Source organism: Ceratotherium simum, chromosome 37 (assembly GCF_057802395.1).
Source record: "Ceratotherium simum simum isolate JZ-2026a chromosome 37, ASM5780239v1, whole genome shotgun sequence".
Lineage (NCBI taxonomy): Eukaryota > Metazoa > Chordata > Mammalia > Perissodactyla > Rhinocerotidae > Ceratotherium > Ceratotherium simum.
In genome coordinates this window covers 9733961-9750916 of record NC_141936.1, presented here as the reverse complement: position 1 = coordinate 9750916, position 16956 = coordinate 9733961, and the positions used below count along the sequence as shown (strand labels likewise).

Here is a 16956-nt window from a genome sequence, read left to right as displayed (position 1 = left end):
ACCTTAAGTTAACATTATATTAGTTTAAGTTTAATACAAGAATCTTAAAACTATATAATTCCATTTACCCACCCCCCCAATTTGTGTTATTTTTGTTACATATTTTAGTTGTACATATATTATAAACCCCATAATACGTGTACGTTATTGCTTTTGCTTTAGGCGGTCTTTTAAAGAGACTGTTACCGGGCCGGCCTCGTGGCGCAAGCGGTTAAGTGCGCGCGTTCTGCTGCGGTGGCCGGGGTTCGCCAGTTCGGATCCTGGGTGCCCACTGATGCGCCACTTGGCAAGCCATGCTGTGGCGGCGTCCCATATAAAGTGGAGGAAGATGGGCAGGGATGTTAGCCCAGGGCCAGTCTTCCTCAGCAAAAAGAGGAGGATGGGCAGGTGTTAGCACAGGGCTGATCTTCCTCACAAAAAAAAAATTTTTTTAAATGAAGAGAATGTTACCATTTCCAGTGCTCTTTACTTCTTCCTGTAGATCCAGCTTTCCATCTGATATCCTTTCCCTTCAGCCTGAAAAACTTTCTCTAGCATTTCTTGAACTGCAAGTGTGCTGTGATGAATTCTCTCAGCTTCATTTATTTGAAAATGACTTATTTCTCAATCATTTTTGAAGAATACTTCATAGAGAGAACTCTAGATTGATGTTTTTCTTTTAGCACTTTAAAGATGTCATCCACTGCTTTATATTTTTCCTGATGAGAATTTTGTCATCACTCTTATAGATGTTCCTTTGCATGTAATGGGTCTTTTTTGTTTGTTTGTTTTAAAGTTTTTCTTTATCTTTGCTTTTCAACAACTCAGTTATGATGTGCTGAGGTGTGGCTTTCTTCTTGGGTCTGTGCATTGTTTTACATCAAATTTAGAAATTTTCAGCCATTTTTTTTTTTTTTTTGGTGAAGAAGATTGGCCCTGAATTAACATCTGTGCCCGTCTTCCTCTATTTTGTATGTGGGACCCCGCCACAGTATGGCTTGGGGAGCAGTGCGTAGGTCCGGGCGGGATCTGAATCCACAAACCAGGCCCCTGAAGTGGAGCCCTGAACCTAACCACTATGCCGGCCCCCAGCCGTTATTTTTCAAAGAGATTTCTTTCTGCCCCGTTCAGTCGCTCCTCTCCTTCTTGGACTCAGTTACACCTATGTTAGACAATTTGATATTGTCATTGAGGCTCTGTTCTTTTTTTTTTTGGTGAGGAAGACTAGCCCCGAGCTAACATCTGTTGCCAATCTTCCTCTTTTTGCTGAGGAAGATTGGCCCTGGGCTACCATCGTGCTCATCCTCCTCTATTTTATATGTGGGACGCCTGCCACAGCATGGCTTACCCAGCAGCGCATAGGTCCCTGTCGGCATCCGAACCTTGAACCCCGGGGCCGCCAAAGCAGGGGAGCCTGGGAACTTAACCACTGTGCCACTGGGCAGGCCCCGAGGCTCTGTTGGTTACTTCCCCAAGCTTTTTTCTCTTTGAGCTTCAGTTTGGATAATGTAAGGGAAGAAAAAATCTTTTTCCTCTACCCTTCTAAGTTCTTGGCTGGAGCCCCGTAGTAAAACACAGATGAACAAGAGAAAAGCATACACATTTATTTATATTAGTTATCATGGCACGGGAGCCTTCCTAAGGAAATGAAGACGTGAAGAAGCAGTTAAACCCGAGCGTCCTTATGTTACTGGAGAGTTGTGGGAAATGCGGTAGGATCCAAGAAAAGGTATGAGCTAAGTGCAGTAAACTGGCGGAAACAGCAAGGCCTGTTCCCTCAAATGCCCTCTTGGTGTCGCTGTCTTCAGAGATAAGGATGTTCCTCTCTGCCAGGTATAGGGAGGGCACCTCTCACATGAGGGGATCTCCGACCTGCTTCAGGGGAAGGTCAGTCGTTCCTGCACCTGCCATTTCTCAAATTCCTTCAGCTTGAAATATTTAATACACCAAGATGCCATAATTTGGGTTGGCTTGTCCTGAACTCTGTCAATAATTTCTACTGATCTAATTTACTGATCCTTTCTTTTGCTGTTAAGCCCTTCTAGTGAATTTTTCCACTGACTTTTAGTGCTAGGATTGCTATCTGGTTCTTTTCTTAGAGTTTCCATACCTTTCTAGAAATTCCTGATTTCTTCATTCAATATATTCATCTTTTCCCACAAATTCTTTACCATATTTATGATTCTAGTCCTTGCCTACAAATTTCAACGAGTTGTGTTTTTTTCTGACTGTAGACATTTTCATACTTTTTTGGTTACTGGACATTGTATATTACACTGTAGAGAGTCTAGATTCTGTTATCTTCCTTTGAACACTGTTGAATTTTGTAGTAGGCAATTAAATTCCTGAGAGATCATCCTGATTATGGGGAGGCTTAGTTTTATTTATTACTTTTGTTGTGTGAGGAAGATTGGCCCTGAGCTAACATCCGCCAATCCTCCTCTTTTTGCTGAGGAACATGGGCCCTGGGCTAACATCGGTGCCCATCTTCCTCCACTTTATATGGGACGCCCCCACAGCATGGCTTCACAAGGGGTGCGTTGGTGCGCACCCAGGATCTGAACCTGCAAACCTCAGGCCGCCGCAGCGGAGCGCGCGTGCTTAACCGCTACGCAACCTGGCCGGCCCTGGGGGGCTTAGTTTTAGGCGTTTGGCTTTGTTAGGGTGTCTCACAGTTTTGCATTTTGCCCTTAGTCCTAAGGCCTAGAATGTGGCTGCTAAAGTATGACCCTCCTCAGCGTCAAAGGAAAGCTCGAGGGGCCAGCCCAGTGGCGAAAGCAGTAAGCAGTTAAGTGTGCCCTCTCCGCTTCCGCGGCCCGGGGTTTGCGGGTTCGGATCCCAGGCGCGCACTGTCGCACCTCTTATCATGCCATGCTGTGGTGGTGTCCCATATAAAGTAGAAAAAGATGGGCAAGGATGTTAGCTCAGGGCCAGTCTTCCTCGGCGAAAAAAGAGGAGGATCAGCATTGGATGTTAGCTCAGGGCTGATTTTCCTCACACAAAAAAGCAAGCTTGAAGTGTTTATCAAACCCCTCTAGCTGGGCAGAACTTGAACGCCAACTCTCCCTCTCCAGCACCAGGCAGCTGCTGGAATCCGGCCAGCTCTTCCACAGCTGCTTTCCCTTGGGCGCACTAGTCTTGCCCTGCGCACACATGATGTAGGGCCCAGCCAAGAATTTGAGGGGAATTAGTATGCAGATTTTATAGCTTTCTCCTCTGTGTGTCCCTCGTTTTCAGGATAATTTCCAGACTCAACTCCAACTTGACTCTTCAGGATGGTAAGACCCACTTTCTGCTTAAACTCTATGCCCAAGAAATCACAGGAATTCGGGGTGCCCTCAGGGGAAAAACTGGTTAAATGTGGATCTGACCCAACAGCCTTACCTTCTTTAAAGGATGGTATCTGCTCCAGTCTCTATCCAGAATTGTCTCTCCTCCAACACCTTCAAAGTTGATTTTTATATTTTGTCCAGTTTATAATTGTTATCAACAGGAGGGTTATTCTGTTATAAGCCACTCCATTATTACCAACAGATTCCCTAACTGAACTATATTTTAAATGTAAATGCATCTTATCTAATGTACTAACTTATATAATTCTACCACAAAAATTACTTTAATAATTTTACTTCAATATAATTGGTTTTCCTTGTAAACTTTTTTAAAAAATGATTTTGAAAAAATATCCTGAGAGGAGTCCAAAGGCTTTACCAGACTCCCAAAAGCTTTAACATAAAAACGTTAAGAACTTTAAAAACGTACGTTAAGAACTCGTGGCCTGAAGAGTCCCTCCTGCTACCACAGGTTTCCCTGCAGTTAGAGGAAGGAGCTTCTCCACGGTTCCTTTACTCATCACACATCAAGTACCTACTGTGTCAAGCACTCTTCTTGCAAATGGCCACTGGATTTGCAGCCTTTGGTCATGGGCACCCTTACTGAGCACAACAGGGGTGAGGGGACAGACCACAGTGCTGGGAGTAAAGGACTGGGAGGCAGAGGTGTGGTTCTTTGCAAAGTTGGCAATGAAGGGTGGCAAGTACAGCCAGGGGACAGTCTCTTTTTGGATGAGAAAAGCTTTAGCACTTTTTCAGGCTGAGGGGAGACCAAGATTGAGATACAAGGAGAAAATTAGTGGACCATGCATGGATAAATGGGATAACACAGAGAAATGGCACAGAACCCATTCAATAAATTCTAGTTCTAGGACTCAATTGGAAACCACTTCTCTGGCGATTTCACAGCATCTCTCAAAATGTGCTGAGCGGACTTCCTGCCGATTCCCAGGCCCTATCCCTTAATTTGAAAGTGAGTTTGGAGCTCAAGACCCATTAGCCAGAAATCACCTTCAGGTTTTCACATCCTTGTGGATGCGCTGCCACCTGCTGGAAGAATGACGCAACTGGCGACAACCATTTGCTGCAAGGAACTGACAGCTTTTCTAAAATGGCTGCAAGATTCTCACCCAACCCCCCAAATCAGAAACCAGAAACGGGCACCAGGAAGGCCTAGAATTAAGATGTTTGCAGGATTCCAGTCCCTAAAATGCAAGCCCTAGTGCTCCTCTCTGGCCCTGCAGAGTAACCACCCTGTCCTCATCTTCATTCCAGGGGAAATCAGCACAGTACCTTTAGTCGGAACAACCAGTAATAGCAGAGCTGGACTTTTTCCTTCCCTTAAGGAAGGGGAAGGAAAAAGACAATAGCCCTTGTCTGTCCCCACAGGTTTATAGTGGGACTGAGGTTAACGGCTGGCACATCGTGGGCACAGTATCAGCAGCGGTAACTACCTCATCAAATGTGTGAGAGCATCTCTAATAGCAGGGCAGCTTCAGACTTGTGTCCAACCTTGCAACACAGGCCCTATCACAAAAACAGCTCCTTCTGCAACTCAGCTGCTGGCAGGGTCAGTTCAAGCCTTCCCCTCCCCCCAGCAAAACCCCTCTCAGACTCTCACAAGTCATGTAAGTACTGAACAAGCACTGGCTGCGCTGGGCCTGAGCTAGTAGCAAACCTAATTCATATTCCTAGATGGCCAAACGGCTTATTACATAGTCTAGCTTACTTAAACTCACAGGCCTGCCAAAGTTGAGAAAAGCAGCCAGCCACGACAGGTATCCACTTGGGAGGCTGCAGGGTACTGGAGAAAGCCCTGAAGTCATCCTTCAACGGGTCCCACAAGACTCAATGACCACCCTCACAGGCCCTTTTGTGAGGAAGATTGGCCCTGAGCTAACATCTGTGCCCCTTTTCCTCTATTTTGCATATGGGACCACGCCACAGCATGGCTTGATCAGTGGTGTAGGTCACGCCCAGGATGCGAACCTGCAAACCCTGGGCCATGGGGAGCGTGCGAACTTAACTACGCCTGTCACAGGCCTTCTTGAAAGTCCAATTTGGGACAGACTTGAAGTCACTGAGATAAACTGACATGTATTCAGTCATTAACTCTACTCAGCCTTGCTATAATTTAAGAACAGACTTAACTCATTTCCTTTAACTTTTTCCTACCTTTTTTGGAATAGACCGAGATTTACTTTTCTCATTGTATTTCATCCATGACTTTTTTTTGGCAAGGAAGATTGGCCCTTGGCTAACATCCATGCCCATCTTCCTCTACTTTATATGGGACGCCGCCACAGCACAGCTTGACCAGTGGTGTGTCAGTCTGTGACCCAGATCCAAACCTGTGAACCGCGGGCCACTGAACTGAAAAGTGTGAGCCTAACTGCTACGCCACTGGGCTGGCCCCTTAACTCATATCCTTGATGGGTTCCAACTAACAGAAACTTTTTAATCTAGAAAAATATAAGCTGCCAAGTGTTCATTTTTCAGATTTGCCTGATTAGAGGACATCCTTCTTCTGGCTTGATTTTTCCTCATAGCAGCACCTAACTTTAACTGGCCATCTTCCCCCTCAGAGCAGAGCATGTCCCACAAAATGTCCTCCGTTATCTGGGACAGGACTGATGAAGTGGTGGGTGATATGCACAAGACTTAGATATCCTCACCACACTAGTGAAACAACCAGGGCAGAACTACAATATCCACTGCATCCTTCTCATATCTTGTAAGTTTATTGAACTCTACCAGCATCATATTTTGATTTAGTACTGACTTGTCTCATCAGAACAGGCAGTTATGAGTCCACAAGCTTATAAACTTGGCTGCCAAAGTAAAAAAATCTCAGCTCTGCAGCATCTGGAGCACTGTTTTCAACTAAACTTATCACCATGTTAAAAATCCCTTGACCTAGAACCTCTCATGTGGCCTTTAACTTTTATTACAAGAGGAGGCAGGGAACATTTAATAAACCAAATACAATGCCTGAGTACTATCCATAGTGCAAACCAAAGGCCTGTCACCTGAACCCGAGGTTGCTGGAGGACTTCCAAAAAAATACCAAGTCCACCTACTAGATGGGTCATTTCCTCCCCAGCCTCCACTGGTCCATTCACCCAGCATAAATTTATTCATGAGTCATTGCCAATTCCAGAACCCATGCCCTTGGCTGCATACCTAAGGTCTGATCACTGTGCTCCTGCCCTTCTTTCCAAACCACTTTTTTAGGCCCTCTACAATCAGAAGCCACAGCAGACTTCCAACAAGCCTTTCATGTCACAACACACACACGGCTGCAGAATTCAGCTGGTCCTCTCTGGCCATTTCACCAAAACTTGTGGCTGGGATACTCGAAACTAAAGCATCAAGCATTTCCATCAGGGGTGTGGTGGACCTGGCATGGCAGAGCTGGCTTTGTCACGATCCGCCTTCAGTGATATTCCAGGAGAAACACTCTAGGAAGTATAAGTCTGGCACCAGAGTTTAGGACTTTTAATTTGTCCCGAAGTTGCTGAAGCAAAAATCATGATAAAACATTCTGCTTTCCTTTACAATCCCCCCCCAACACAAAAAAAAAAAAAAAAAAAAACTATTTGTAGGAAAAAAATGGTTTTGTACATGGGAAGAAACAATATAAATTCAAAACTTATAGATAAGGGTTAGCTCTATCACTCATCTCTTTAAAAAGTTTATACGAATATCCAGTCAAAACCAACAGGGTATCTCCCTTGAAATGTTATCTATACGGATTTCCAAGTAGACCACAGGACTGTATACTGTCTTGGAATGTCCTCAGAAGGCTCTGTCATTGATCAGGTAACAGAGTAAAAACCCCAGAGTCCTTTCTTTCAAATGGAAGAGGGAAAGACAGAGGGACAGAAGAAACTATTCAAACTTCGTCTTCTTTCCTTGTGGCTTGTGGTCTCCTCCTCCTCCTCTGCCACCTCGGAAGCCTCCTCGCCCTGCAGAAGGCAAGACGTTAAGAATGGGTGCAAGGCTGCCAGGAGCCCTCCCCTCCCCAGAGTGATGAGTGACAACCTGGGGACTGATGCAGGGAACGCTGGCCCTGCACAAATTCTGAAGTTCATGTGCCATGTGGTGTCCACTGCAACACTGAGGTAACCCCCTACTGTCCTTACCTCCAAAGCCTCCCCGGCCTCTGCCACCGAATCCACCTCGGCCTCCTCTGCCACCACCTCGGCCTCCGAAGCCACCTCTGCCTCCGCCGCGACCCCCAAAGCCACCTTCACCCTTAGGCTTGGCCCAGTCCAAAGTAACTTTGTTTCCATCAATTTCACCATCTTCCATAGCCTCCTTGGCGGCTTTGGCATCTTCTTCACTGTTGAAGTCTACAAAACCAAACCTAAAACACCAAATGAAATTACCCAGTATAAAGCCAACACATACTGAACAAGTGCCAAAGTTAACCTCACACGTTGGGTGGTGATCCCATAGCAAGCAGCCTTGCTTAACTGAGAAAGGCCCAAGTAGTAGAGTACTTCCCTAGGGAAAGTTGAAACTGGTTTTACTGACAGCTTGAATTCCAGAAATGTCTCACAAAACAGCAGAATATACCTCTGTGGAGACAGAAGGCAAAATCATGCTAGCTCTGTGCATTGTCTCTTCTTCTCGTGCGAATCCATAAACTGCCACCAATCGACAGAAAGGAGCTCAATGAGAAGACATGTTGGGGGGAGGTTCCCACCCAGTGGACAGTGTATATTTCCTGCATCTTACCCTTTGGAGGATCCGGTCTCCCGGTCGGTGACTATCCTTGCACGAATAGAGCCATCAAACGACTCCTTCAACGTCTCTTCTGTGGTATCCTCAGACAGCCCTTTGACAAACAGAGTTTTGGATGGCTCTGGAAAAGATTAAAAAAACATTGTACCTTTAAAATCACAATTCATAATGACCAGATGCTGGATTTCTATATGTCTAGCATGACTACTGGCCAAGAATGCTCATCTTAGCAGATGCTAGCCTTTCACTTTAAATGTTTGTATGACAAAAACTAGGTAAAAGGAACTTAGCAAACCAGTGTTTAATTAAGACAAAGGACTTAGATCACTGTCGAGTTTACGCTGGTCACCAGAGCAGTTGAGATCCTGTCTCAGGTCTTTCATGGAAAGCAGGAGAAGCAACCCAAACAAGTGAGACAGTACTCCTAAAGCAGGCAGCTAAAACCACCACACAGGGCAGTGACCACAGGCAAATCTGCTGCTCAGAGTTGACACAGCTGGATCAGAACTTGACTATCTAGAGGAATTTTCTTGAGATTTCATCAATTATTTCTCAGATAATCAGTCATCATATCCAGTATCGTTCCCTCAGCAGCAACGGGAAAAAAACCAATGTTCATCTCTAGATTTGATATAAAAAATTTGAAGACCAGCACTGAGAGCTCTCCCCCAACCACAACACCCTCTGAACAGTAACTTACGGCTTCTTGCATTAGGTGATCCCCTGGGTCCTTGCAACTCCAACCTGATTGCTCTGCCCTCAATTTCCCTTTTATTACAGGAATTTAAAGCTTCTTTAGCATCTTCAAATGAAGCGAATTCTATAAATGCATACCTGAGGATGAACAGCCAATATTTAAAATAAGTTACCAAGTACTCAGCTCCTGTATACTTGATACCACCAAGGCTTTTTCCTCAAGCAGATACTTAAATGATGCTCTTTATTTAAACTGATTTGTGTACCTACAATGATTCAACTTCTAACAGCCAAGACAACATTATTTTACTGTTTTTTAGATCTATGCAAGTCACTTTTACAGCCCATAACTGACAACATAAAGATACTAATTATTTTACCCTTTAGATTTGCCATTTTGGTTCTGGGGCACTTTGATAAACGTAGCCTTCTCAAATACTTCCTGAAGAGTTTCTTCTGTTGCATTATAGGAGAGGTTGCTTAAAACCAGCGTTTTTGATTCACCTGCGAATAGAGAGATGTCAAATTTAAGACTCGGAAACAGTGATTCCCAACTTCAGTCATAGCACTGAGTCACATCATTGTTGGTAAGAACTTCTGTGCTTAGGAGAGTTAACACGCCAATGTTGAGGCCAGTGGAATCTCACTTGTTACTCAACACATTGAGTAATTATTTATCTATTATGTCCTGCTGCTTCCTTCCATTCCTGCTGTTCAGATGTTTAAGCCGACTACTGATCTGTCTTCTGAGACTATTCTAATTTAAAAACGCACGTGGTCTCTTGTCATTTAAAGTATAAAACATACATATGAAGGAAGCTAGATTTGTCTATGTTCTAATGTAAAAGGATTTCATACAGCTCTCATTCAAGACAGTGAATTACTATTACAGAGGTATAACTTGGTTGATCCATATCTACATCAAATTAATCAGTTAGGGGCCAGCCCCATGGCATAGTGGTTAAGTCTGGCATGCTTCATTTTAGCAGCCCAGGTTTGCAGCTTCCAACCCCAGGCATCTACACCACTCGTCAGCCACGCTGTGGCAGTGACCCATATACAAAATAAAGCAAGACTGGCACAAAAGTTAGCTCAGAGCTAATCTTCCTCAAGCAAAAACAGAGGAAGACTGGCAACAGACGTTAGCTCAGAGCGAATCTTCCTTACCAAAGGGAAAAAAAAAATTGATAATCAGTCAACTTATTTAAGTACAAAGATGCAAAGGATTTTTCTCTATCCACCCTGGAATCCTGCAGGAAACCTATAAGTTCTTACCACTCCAAGTGCTATTCTTTCCACCTCTGTAATCTTGACTTTGACCTTTCTCTCCAGTATAGTACAGGGAAATAGATCGCCCATCTATCTCTGTTCCCTGCTTTTCTTCAAAGGTTTTCTCTGCATCAGCTTCTGTCTTAAATTCAATATAAGCAATCCTGCAATACGGAAAAAACATTAAGAACTCACATGATTTTTAAAACCATATTAATTCTTTAACAGAAAAGTTGTACTCTCAAGCAACATGACCTTGTTTCAGATGAGTACAATAAAAATATCCTTTGTGGTATATTAATTGAAATGTTCAACATTTCTGCCATCTTCCTCTTTTCAATTAAAACTTTCCCTCTATTACACAAAATCTGCCAAATATCTAGAAAATTTGTTCCTGGTAACCCCATCTCACTGGGATTGTTATTACTTACAAGACATTTATAAGCTAGGCACATTTTGTGATATACCTATCAGCTCCCTTCTCAAAACCACTCCATAAATTAAATACATTATCCCCACTGATGGAAAATTGAGGCATAGGTTACAGGTTAATTTGCCCAAAACCACACACCTAGGAAAACTGGATCAACATTTCTTTTATGAATCAAAGAAGTACAGTGATTTTAATAGAGCTCTTAACATTGCAGTAGGCACATTAACATACCCTTTACTCTTTCCGTCCTTGCTGACTAATCTGATCTCCAAAGCATCTTCAAACACTTCTTTTAATTCATCCTGAGTGACTTTGTAAGGCAGATTTTTAGCCAAAAGTGTCCTCGCATCCCGATCTAGATAAAAACAAACAAAAATGAACTGGATAGCTTAAAAGACCCCTCCCCCAAAGACTAACAAAGACTGACCAGTGGAAAAGTTCCGGTCAGGAAATAATTTTTGATCCTACCACATAGAAGGCACTCTACTACTATGGAGCTACAGCTCTGGCAAAACACAAGTTACTGTCACAACTGATGTCAAACTACGTGCTGGGTACTTTTAGAACAGAGCTCAACCTAGGGTAGGTGCCCAATAGTTTCGAATAAAAAAAAAAAACTCCAAGGAGCCTGCCTGGTGACGTGCGGCAGGCCGGGGTTCACAGGTTCGGATCCCGGGAGTGCACCAACGCACCACTTGTCAAGCTATGCTGTGGCAGCGTCCCATATAAAGTAGGGGAAGATGGGGATGGATGTTAGCCCAGGGCCAATCTTCCTCAGTAAGAAGACGGATTGGCAACAGATGTTAACTCAAGTCTAATCTTCCTCACAAAAACAACAACAACAAAAAAACACCCCAAACACACTCTGAAACATGAGAAGTACATATAGAAAAGATAAAGGATACAAAAATAATTAGGGATCTGATCTAACCTCAGTGAGGAAAGGCCTATCTTTTTTTTTTTTTTTAATAATTTTTATTTATTTATTTTTTTCCCCCAAAGCCCCAGTAGATAGTCGTGTGTCATAGTTGCATATCCTTCTAGTTGATGTATGTGGGACGCGGCCTCAGCATGGCCGGAGAAGCCGTGAGTCAATGCGCGCCCGGGATCCGAACCCGGACCGCGAGCAGCGGAGCACACGCACTTAACCGCTAAGCCACGGGGCCGGCCCGGAAAAGCCTATCTTAATTTAGGTAATTCTAACCAATTCTACTCTTGCTTACCTGACTTGGCAACTGTTAATACCAGCAAGCAGCACTAGTCACTGTTGGAGATATTTAACATTCTAATTCATATAACCCTCACAGCCTTATGAGGAAACAAAGGGGAAATGGTTAAACTATTTACTCTGGCCAACTAGTTCCCGAGTATATATTAGACTAGATACATATCCATTAACAAGTTACCTATCAATATCACAATTAGCTAAAGCCTTACATACCTTTCTTACTGTCTTTTCCCTTTGGTTTTTCTAGTTTAATTTCGTTGCCAAAGACTTTTAAACCGGTGAGTTCCAAGGCTTTTTCCAGGTCTTCAGCAGATTCAAAATCCACATAGCCAAACTTCCTTTAGGTGACCAGGTGAAGAGGGCAAAATTATAGGTGGGAAAAAAACCCCAAGAGCCACATAACATGTATTCTGGGCAACCAGCAACACTAATGTGCTAGTACAAACAAGCATGAAGTAAAAAAGGACCCAAAGCATTAACGAAGTCACAGCTCTACCAGCTGCAGCTACAGCAACTTCTAAGTACCGAGACCTGATTCAAGGTCACCCTTGAGGTCTGCATGAGCTACACTGCTTGTAACAACTGATAGCAGGAGCTGACAGAAGAACCTGTTTGAGCACTAAGGAGAATCCTGTCTGGCTAAAAACATTCACTATCATGGCTATTTAAGTCTAATAGTTTTAGAGATTCCTAAGAATAAGCATCTAATCTCATAACTTACTAAAAATTATTTTGTGCTTGATCAAAAGTTAAGGGAGATTTATGGAAATTTCAATTTGGGGCTTTCCCATTTGATCATCTAATGACAATCTGTTAATGTCTAGGTCTTCAAAGACTTTTACATATTCGTGTTTAAGAGTAGTGGTCTAAGGTCCCAAAAGCGGAGGGCAAAAGCACCCGGAGACCCAGGAGTAATGTGCAGAAGCAACACGGCATACTCCCTCTTACTTACCTAGACACACCAATTCTGACATCCACAACAGCGAGATCATTTTTAGCAAAAAGGTCACTGATACCCGTTTTTAACTCAGGAGCAGATTTGCTGAAGTTCAGGTTTCCAACAAAGAGATTGAAAGATGTAGTTGGTTCTGTGGCTGTACAAAAAACCAAATTCAAATTAGTCTATTCGTAAAGTAAGGCACAAACTTAAAAATTTCTACACCCAGCACATCAGCACATCGCAGTGCAACATCAGGTTTCAGAATTAAGTCCCTTCGTTGTTCATCACTTGTGCTTTAGGTGTCATATCCACCCCCCACTCCACAAGTTACCTTCCACTTTCTGCTTCTTGGCTTCAGGAGCTGCTTTCTGTTTGGCCATTTCCTTCTTTCGTTTTCCAGGTGCTTCTTTGACAGGCTCTGGACAAGAGGTCAAACAAGCTGTGTCATCCAGGAGTAGCCACACATTCAAGTGCCTCCTTTAAACAAAGCTCATGACAACCTACTTCGCAGTCTAATTTGATTACCTTCCTCCTCTTCCTCCTCCTCGTCCTCATCCTCCTCCTCGTCCTCATCCTCCTCCTCATCATCTTCCTCATCGTCCTCCTCGTCCTCATCATCCTCCTCTTCATCTTCATCCTCAGCTGTGCTCTTGGCCTTCACAGGAACAGCTTTTGCAGGAGCCTTCTTTCCTTTGGCTGGTGTGGTCTCCATAGCTTCTTCTTCAGAGTCTGAAAGAAAGCCACCTAGTCAAAAACTCAAGAGAATTCTCCCCAAACCAACATTACTTCTAGGAAAATCTTAAGAAAAACAAATGTAAACCACCAAGAGAACTCCTTACCATCTTCGTCATCATCTTCCTCCTCCTCTTCCTCCTCATCGTCTTCCTCCTCATCCTCTTCCTCATCATCCTCATCATCTGAGGCAGGGGCAGCAGCAGCTGCTGCTTTCATCACTGCTGGCTCAAATTCTTCCTCATCTTCATCTTCATCGTCCTCATCATCCTCTTCACTGTCGTCATCATCTTCCTCATCACTGTCTTCTTTCTTGGCATTCTTACCGTTCTTTGCTCCCTTGGCTGGGGTGGCTGCTCCCTTCTTACCAGGGGTTGCTACCAAAGCTTTGGCTGGTGTGGCTCCCTTCTTGCCAGGGGTTGCTACTGCTTTGGCTGGTGTAACTGTCTTCTTTGCCGGTGGAGCCGCTGCCTTTTTGCCAGGAGTGACAACTGCTTTCTTGCCCGGTGTGGCAACTGCAACTTTTTTTGTGGGGGAAACCATCATCTTCTTTGCTGGAGTTGTGGTAGCCTTCTTGCCTTTTTTCTGAGGGATGATAACCTCGAGGATACATTAAAACAAACATAAGTCTGTTTCCAAACCCAAAAAGACAGCGTTGGTTCCATGAAAGGGTACTAAACTCTGGCAGTGGTTCTGGTTCGAAACCACCAGCACTAGATATACATTAGCATGTTAAACTACAGGGTCACATCACATGTCCTTCTATATGCATGCAGTCACAGCCCTCGTCTTCATGTCAAGTACACAAGCATAAGGAACCCTTATCTTCATGTAAAATACACAAGCATAAGGAACCCTTAACACTTAAAATACCTCTGAATTCCTGCACTTCATACTTTACATAATCGCTTCAGCTTTAAAGCAGCACACTCTTAACAGACTCTGAAAACAGACCGTCTGGATCCTGCCTGCTGCTGTGTGGCCTTAGGCGAAGTTTTAAAACTTAATTTCAAGCCTCAACTTTTTTCTCATATAAAAATGATAACAGCACCAACCTTACCTGTTGTTTTAAAAATTGATTATAAGTTTATATACCCAAATAAAAGCCTTGCACATAGAAAGCTCTACATGTTAAGTGTTATTAAATCATTTAGTGCTCCTACAGCAGGTGGTGGTATCAAGTTCACTGAAAGCTCATTCTTGGGACGAGAGAAAATGAGTATGAAGTAGGACGGTCAGTCTTTGCAAAATCAATACAAAGTGAACGTGTCAGCTTCGTAAAAACCATCATTCATCTACATTTAAGTCACATTCAAAGCCACTTTTTTGATTACTAACTTTATCAGGTAATGCGTTAGAGTAAAACCTTTATTAAATTCTGAACAAGCAATCTGAGCACAAATGTAGTGGTTGTCTTTACAGAGTGAGCAAACAATAGTCAGGAGTGCTAAACAGAGTCAATGTGAACACACAGGGAGGTGGTAACCCTTAATCCACACCAAGAGATAATTTAGTACAATGACTAGGGTTACAGAGCTCATATACAACGGAATAAAAACCAATTAATCCTGCTAGGAGGCTAGCACAGGCTAACCTCAAACCTGAATATAACGCTCAGGGCCGCCACTTATCGGACAGTTAACTGCCCAGGATGTTTCCTCATCTAGTATGTAGGACTAAAAAATATAATGATTTAATACATCATCACACCAAGCCTTGCAGAGGGCACATAAAAAGTAGACTCCAGATCTTGTCTCTCAAATTCACTCAAATACTTACCCTTATGGTATCTCCACACTTCAGTGAAGAGCTTGGGCAACAATCATAACAGATCATATATGAATGAATATAATCTTATATTTGCCAGTACTTTCAGACAGACATCCAATACCATCTGTTTATCTCATTTTTTAGTTCAACAAAATTCTGCATGAAGCTGCAAATAATTACCTCTTCTCCACTGCTCTCATCTTCTTCATCTTCTGACATTTCCTCATCTTCACTATCTTCTTCTACCTCCTTCGGAGGAGGAGCCATTTTCTTGGAGTCACCTTGATTTTTACCAGCCTAGAAGACACACAATTATTAGCTCATTACACCTCTAACATTTCACGCCACTCATACTTTGCCATCATTCTTCACAGTAAAATGCAGTCATCTCCCTTTCTTACGATCCAGTTTTCATACTACTAGATATCGAAATTATCATAAAACACCTCTTGCTATCAACGTTAGGACGGGTATTCTCAACCTCCCACACATTTTCCGTCAGGTTTTACAAAAACCAACCATAGGAAGAAAAACCAACTTCAAGGAAATTATCTCCCTCTTGCTGTTGCCTTTATTAAGCACAGCCGTCTTTGAAACTATACTTCCAGAATCAATCATTACAACCCGCACAATTTTTAAATATTCGGTAGCTTACAAATGAACACTTGTAACAGCCAATAACCCATAGCCCTTCACCCGGGGCGAAAACCACCTTAAAATAGGTTCTGGCCCCTTATTCCACCGCTCTCATCTATATTCAAATTTGGGCGACGATCTTTCAGACAACCTTTTTTTTTTTTCCAAAACCGCGCCGTACCCTAGCGACCTTTGGCCTTCTAAGGTTTTCCTTTCCCAGGGTAACAACCCCGCCCCTTCGGCCGGCGGGGCCACGTGGGGTACCTCGCAGGCCACCATGTGCGCGCAGAGGCACGCGGCGGGGCCTCCCTCCCGAGCCCCCCTCGGGCCCGCCCGCCCCGCCCGAGTGGCGAGCCCGGAGGCCGCCGGGCCTCCGACCGCAGCATCCCGCCGCTCCTCGCCCCACGGCCCGCTTCCCTCCGCGGACGGCGGGACCCACGCGGCGCGGCCCACGTGGCGGGCCCCGCGCCGTGGCACGTGCGTCAGGAGGCGGGGCCCCGCTCGCGCCCGTCGCAGGAGTTCGGCCTCATCCCTCGGCCTGAAGCCCAGCGCCCCCTCCCCGCGCTCCGTCCCGGAGTCTTTCTCCGCCTCATCCACCACCCGCGGCACCTGCCGAAGCTCTTCACCTCGCCACCGAGGAGCCAAAAGCCGCGAGACCTCCCCGCTAATCGCGCGAGACTTGCCGCAGCATGGCGCCATCGAACGCGCCTCAGACGGCGCGCAGGCCCTCCTCCTCGCGGCGCCGCGCGCGCGCGCTCCTCAGAAAGCAGGCCTCGACGTCCGTGTTTGCGCGGGCAAGGCCTCTTACCTTTGCAAGCTTCACCATGATGGCGGCTTAGGACGGCGGAACGTGTGGCGGGCGAGTGGCGCAGATGAGCCCACAGGAACCTAAGCGACGTCGATGGCGGCCGCAGGTACTGAAGATCCCGGAGCACGTACGCTTGGCTGCCAGCTAGAGCTCGAGACTGAGGCGAAAGACTGAGCCTGCCCAGTAATCGCCTCTGGAAAGGCGACGACGGCGCCCTCGTGACTCCGTATCGACCAATCAGAGTTCGCGTCCATCCCATGAGCCAATCGCGAGCCTCTCCCCGAGAACGGCGCGGGGCGGGGCGCGGGCGGGAGTGGGCGGGCCGAGGAGGCAAGGAGGGGGAGGGGATTCGGTGGCGGCGCCCTGGGGGAGGGACTCGCTTTG

At 44.9% G+C, this 16956-nt stretch overlaps 1 protein-coding gene and 3 non-coding genes across 4 annotated transcripts; all 4 read right to left on the bottom strand.

The window, feature by feature from the left end:
• Positions 1–6786: 6786 nt before the first annotated feature.
• Positions 6787–16739, bottom strand: NUCLEOLIN (nucleolin multifunctional protein). Its single transcript, XM_004427672.3, has 14 exons — positions 16573–16739; positions 15309–15425; positions 13466–13958; positions 13152–13355; positions 12958–13044; positions 12639–12780; positions 11900–12024; positions 10690–10813; positions 10032–10189; positions 9137–9260; positions 8761–8894; positions 8055–8181; positions 7457–7680; positions 6787–7279 (listed from the first exon to the last, which is right to left on the bottom strand). Exons 1-14 carry the CDS (start codon positions 16588–16590, stop codon positions 7203–7205), a joined length of 2154 nt encoding a protein of 717 aa, XP_004427729.2. The 5' UTR covers positions 16591–16739; the 3' UTR covers positions 6787–7202.
• LOC147912302 (small nucleolar RNA SNORA75) lies at positions 7865–8001 on the bottom strand. The gene has a single exon (XR_015550084.1). It is a non-coding gene; the product is annotated as a small nucleolar RNA SNORA75 (small nucleolar RNA).
• On the bottom strand, positions 8557–8636 carry LOC147912301 (small nucleolar RNA SNORD20). Its single transcript, XR_015550086.1, has one exon. It is a non-coding gene; the product is annotated as a small nucleolar RNA SNORD20 (small nucleolar RNA).
• LOC147912300 (small nucleolar RNA SNORD82) lies at positions 12852–12921 on the bottom strand. Its single transcript, XR_015550085.1, has one exon. It is a non-coding gene; the product is annotated as a small nucleolar RNA SNORD82 (small nucleolar RNA).
• Positions 16740–16956: the final 217 nt, after the last annotated feature.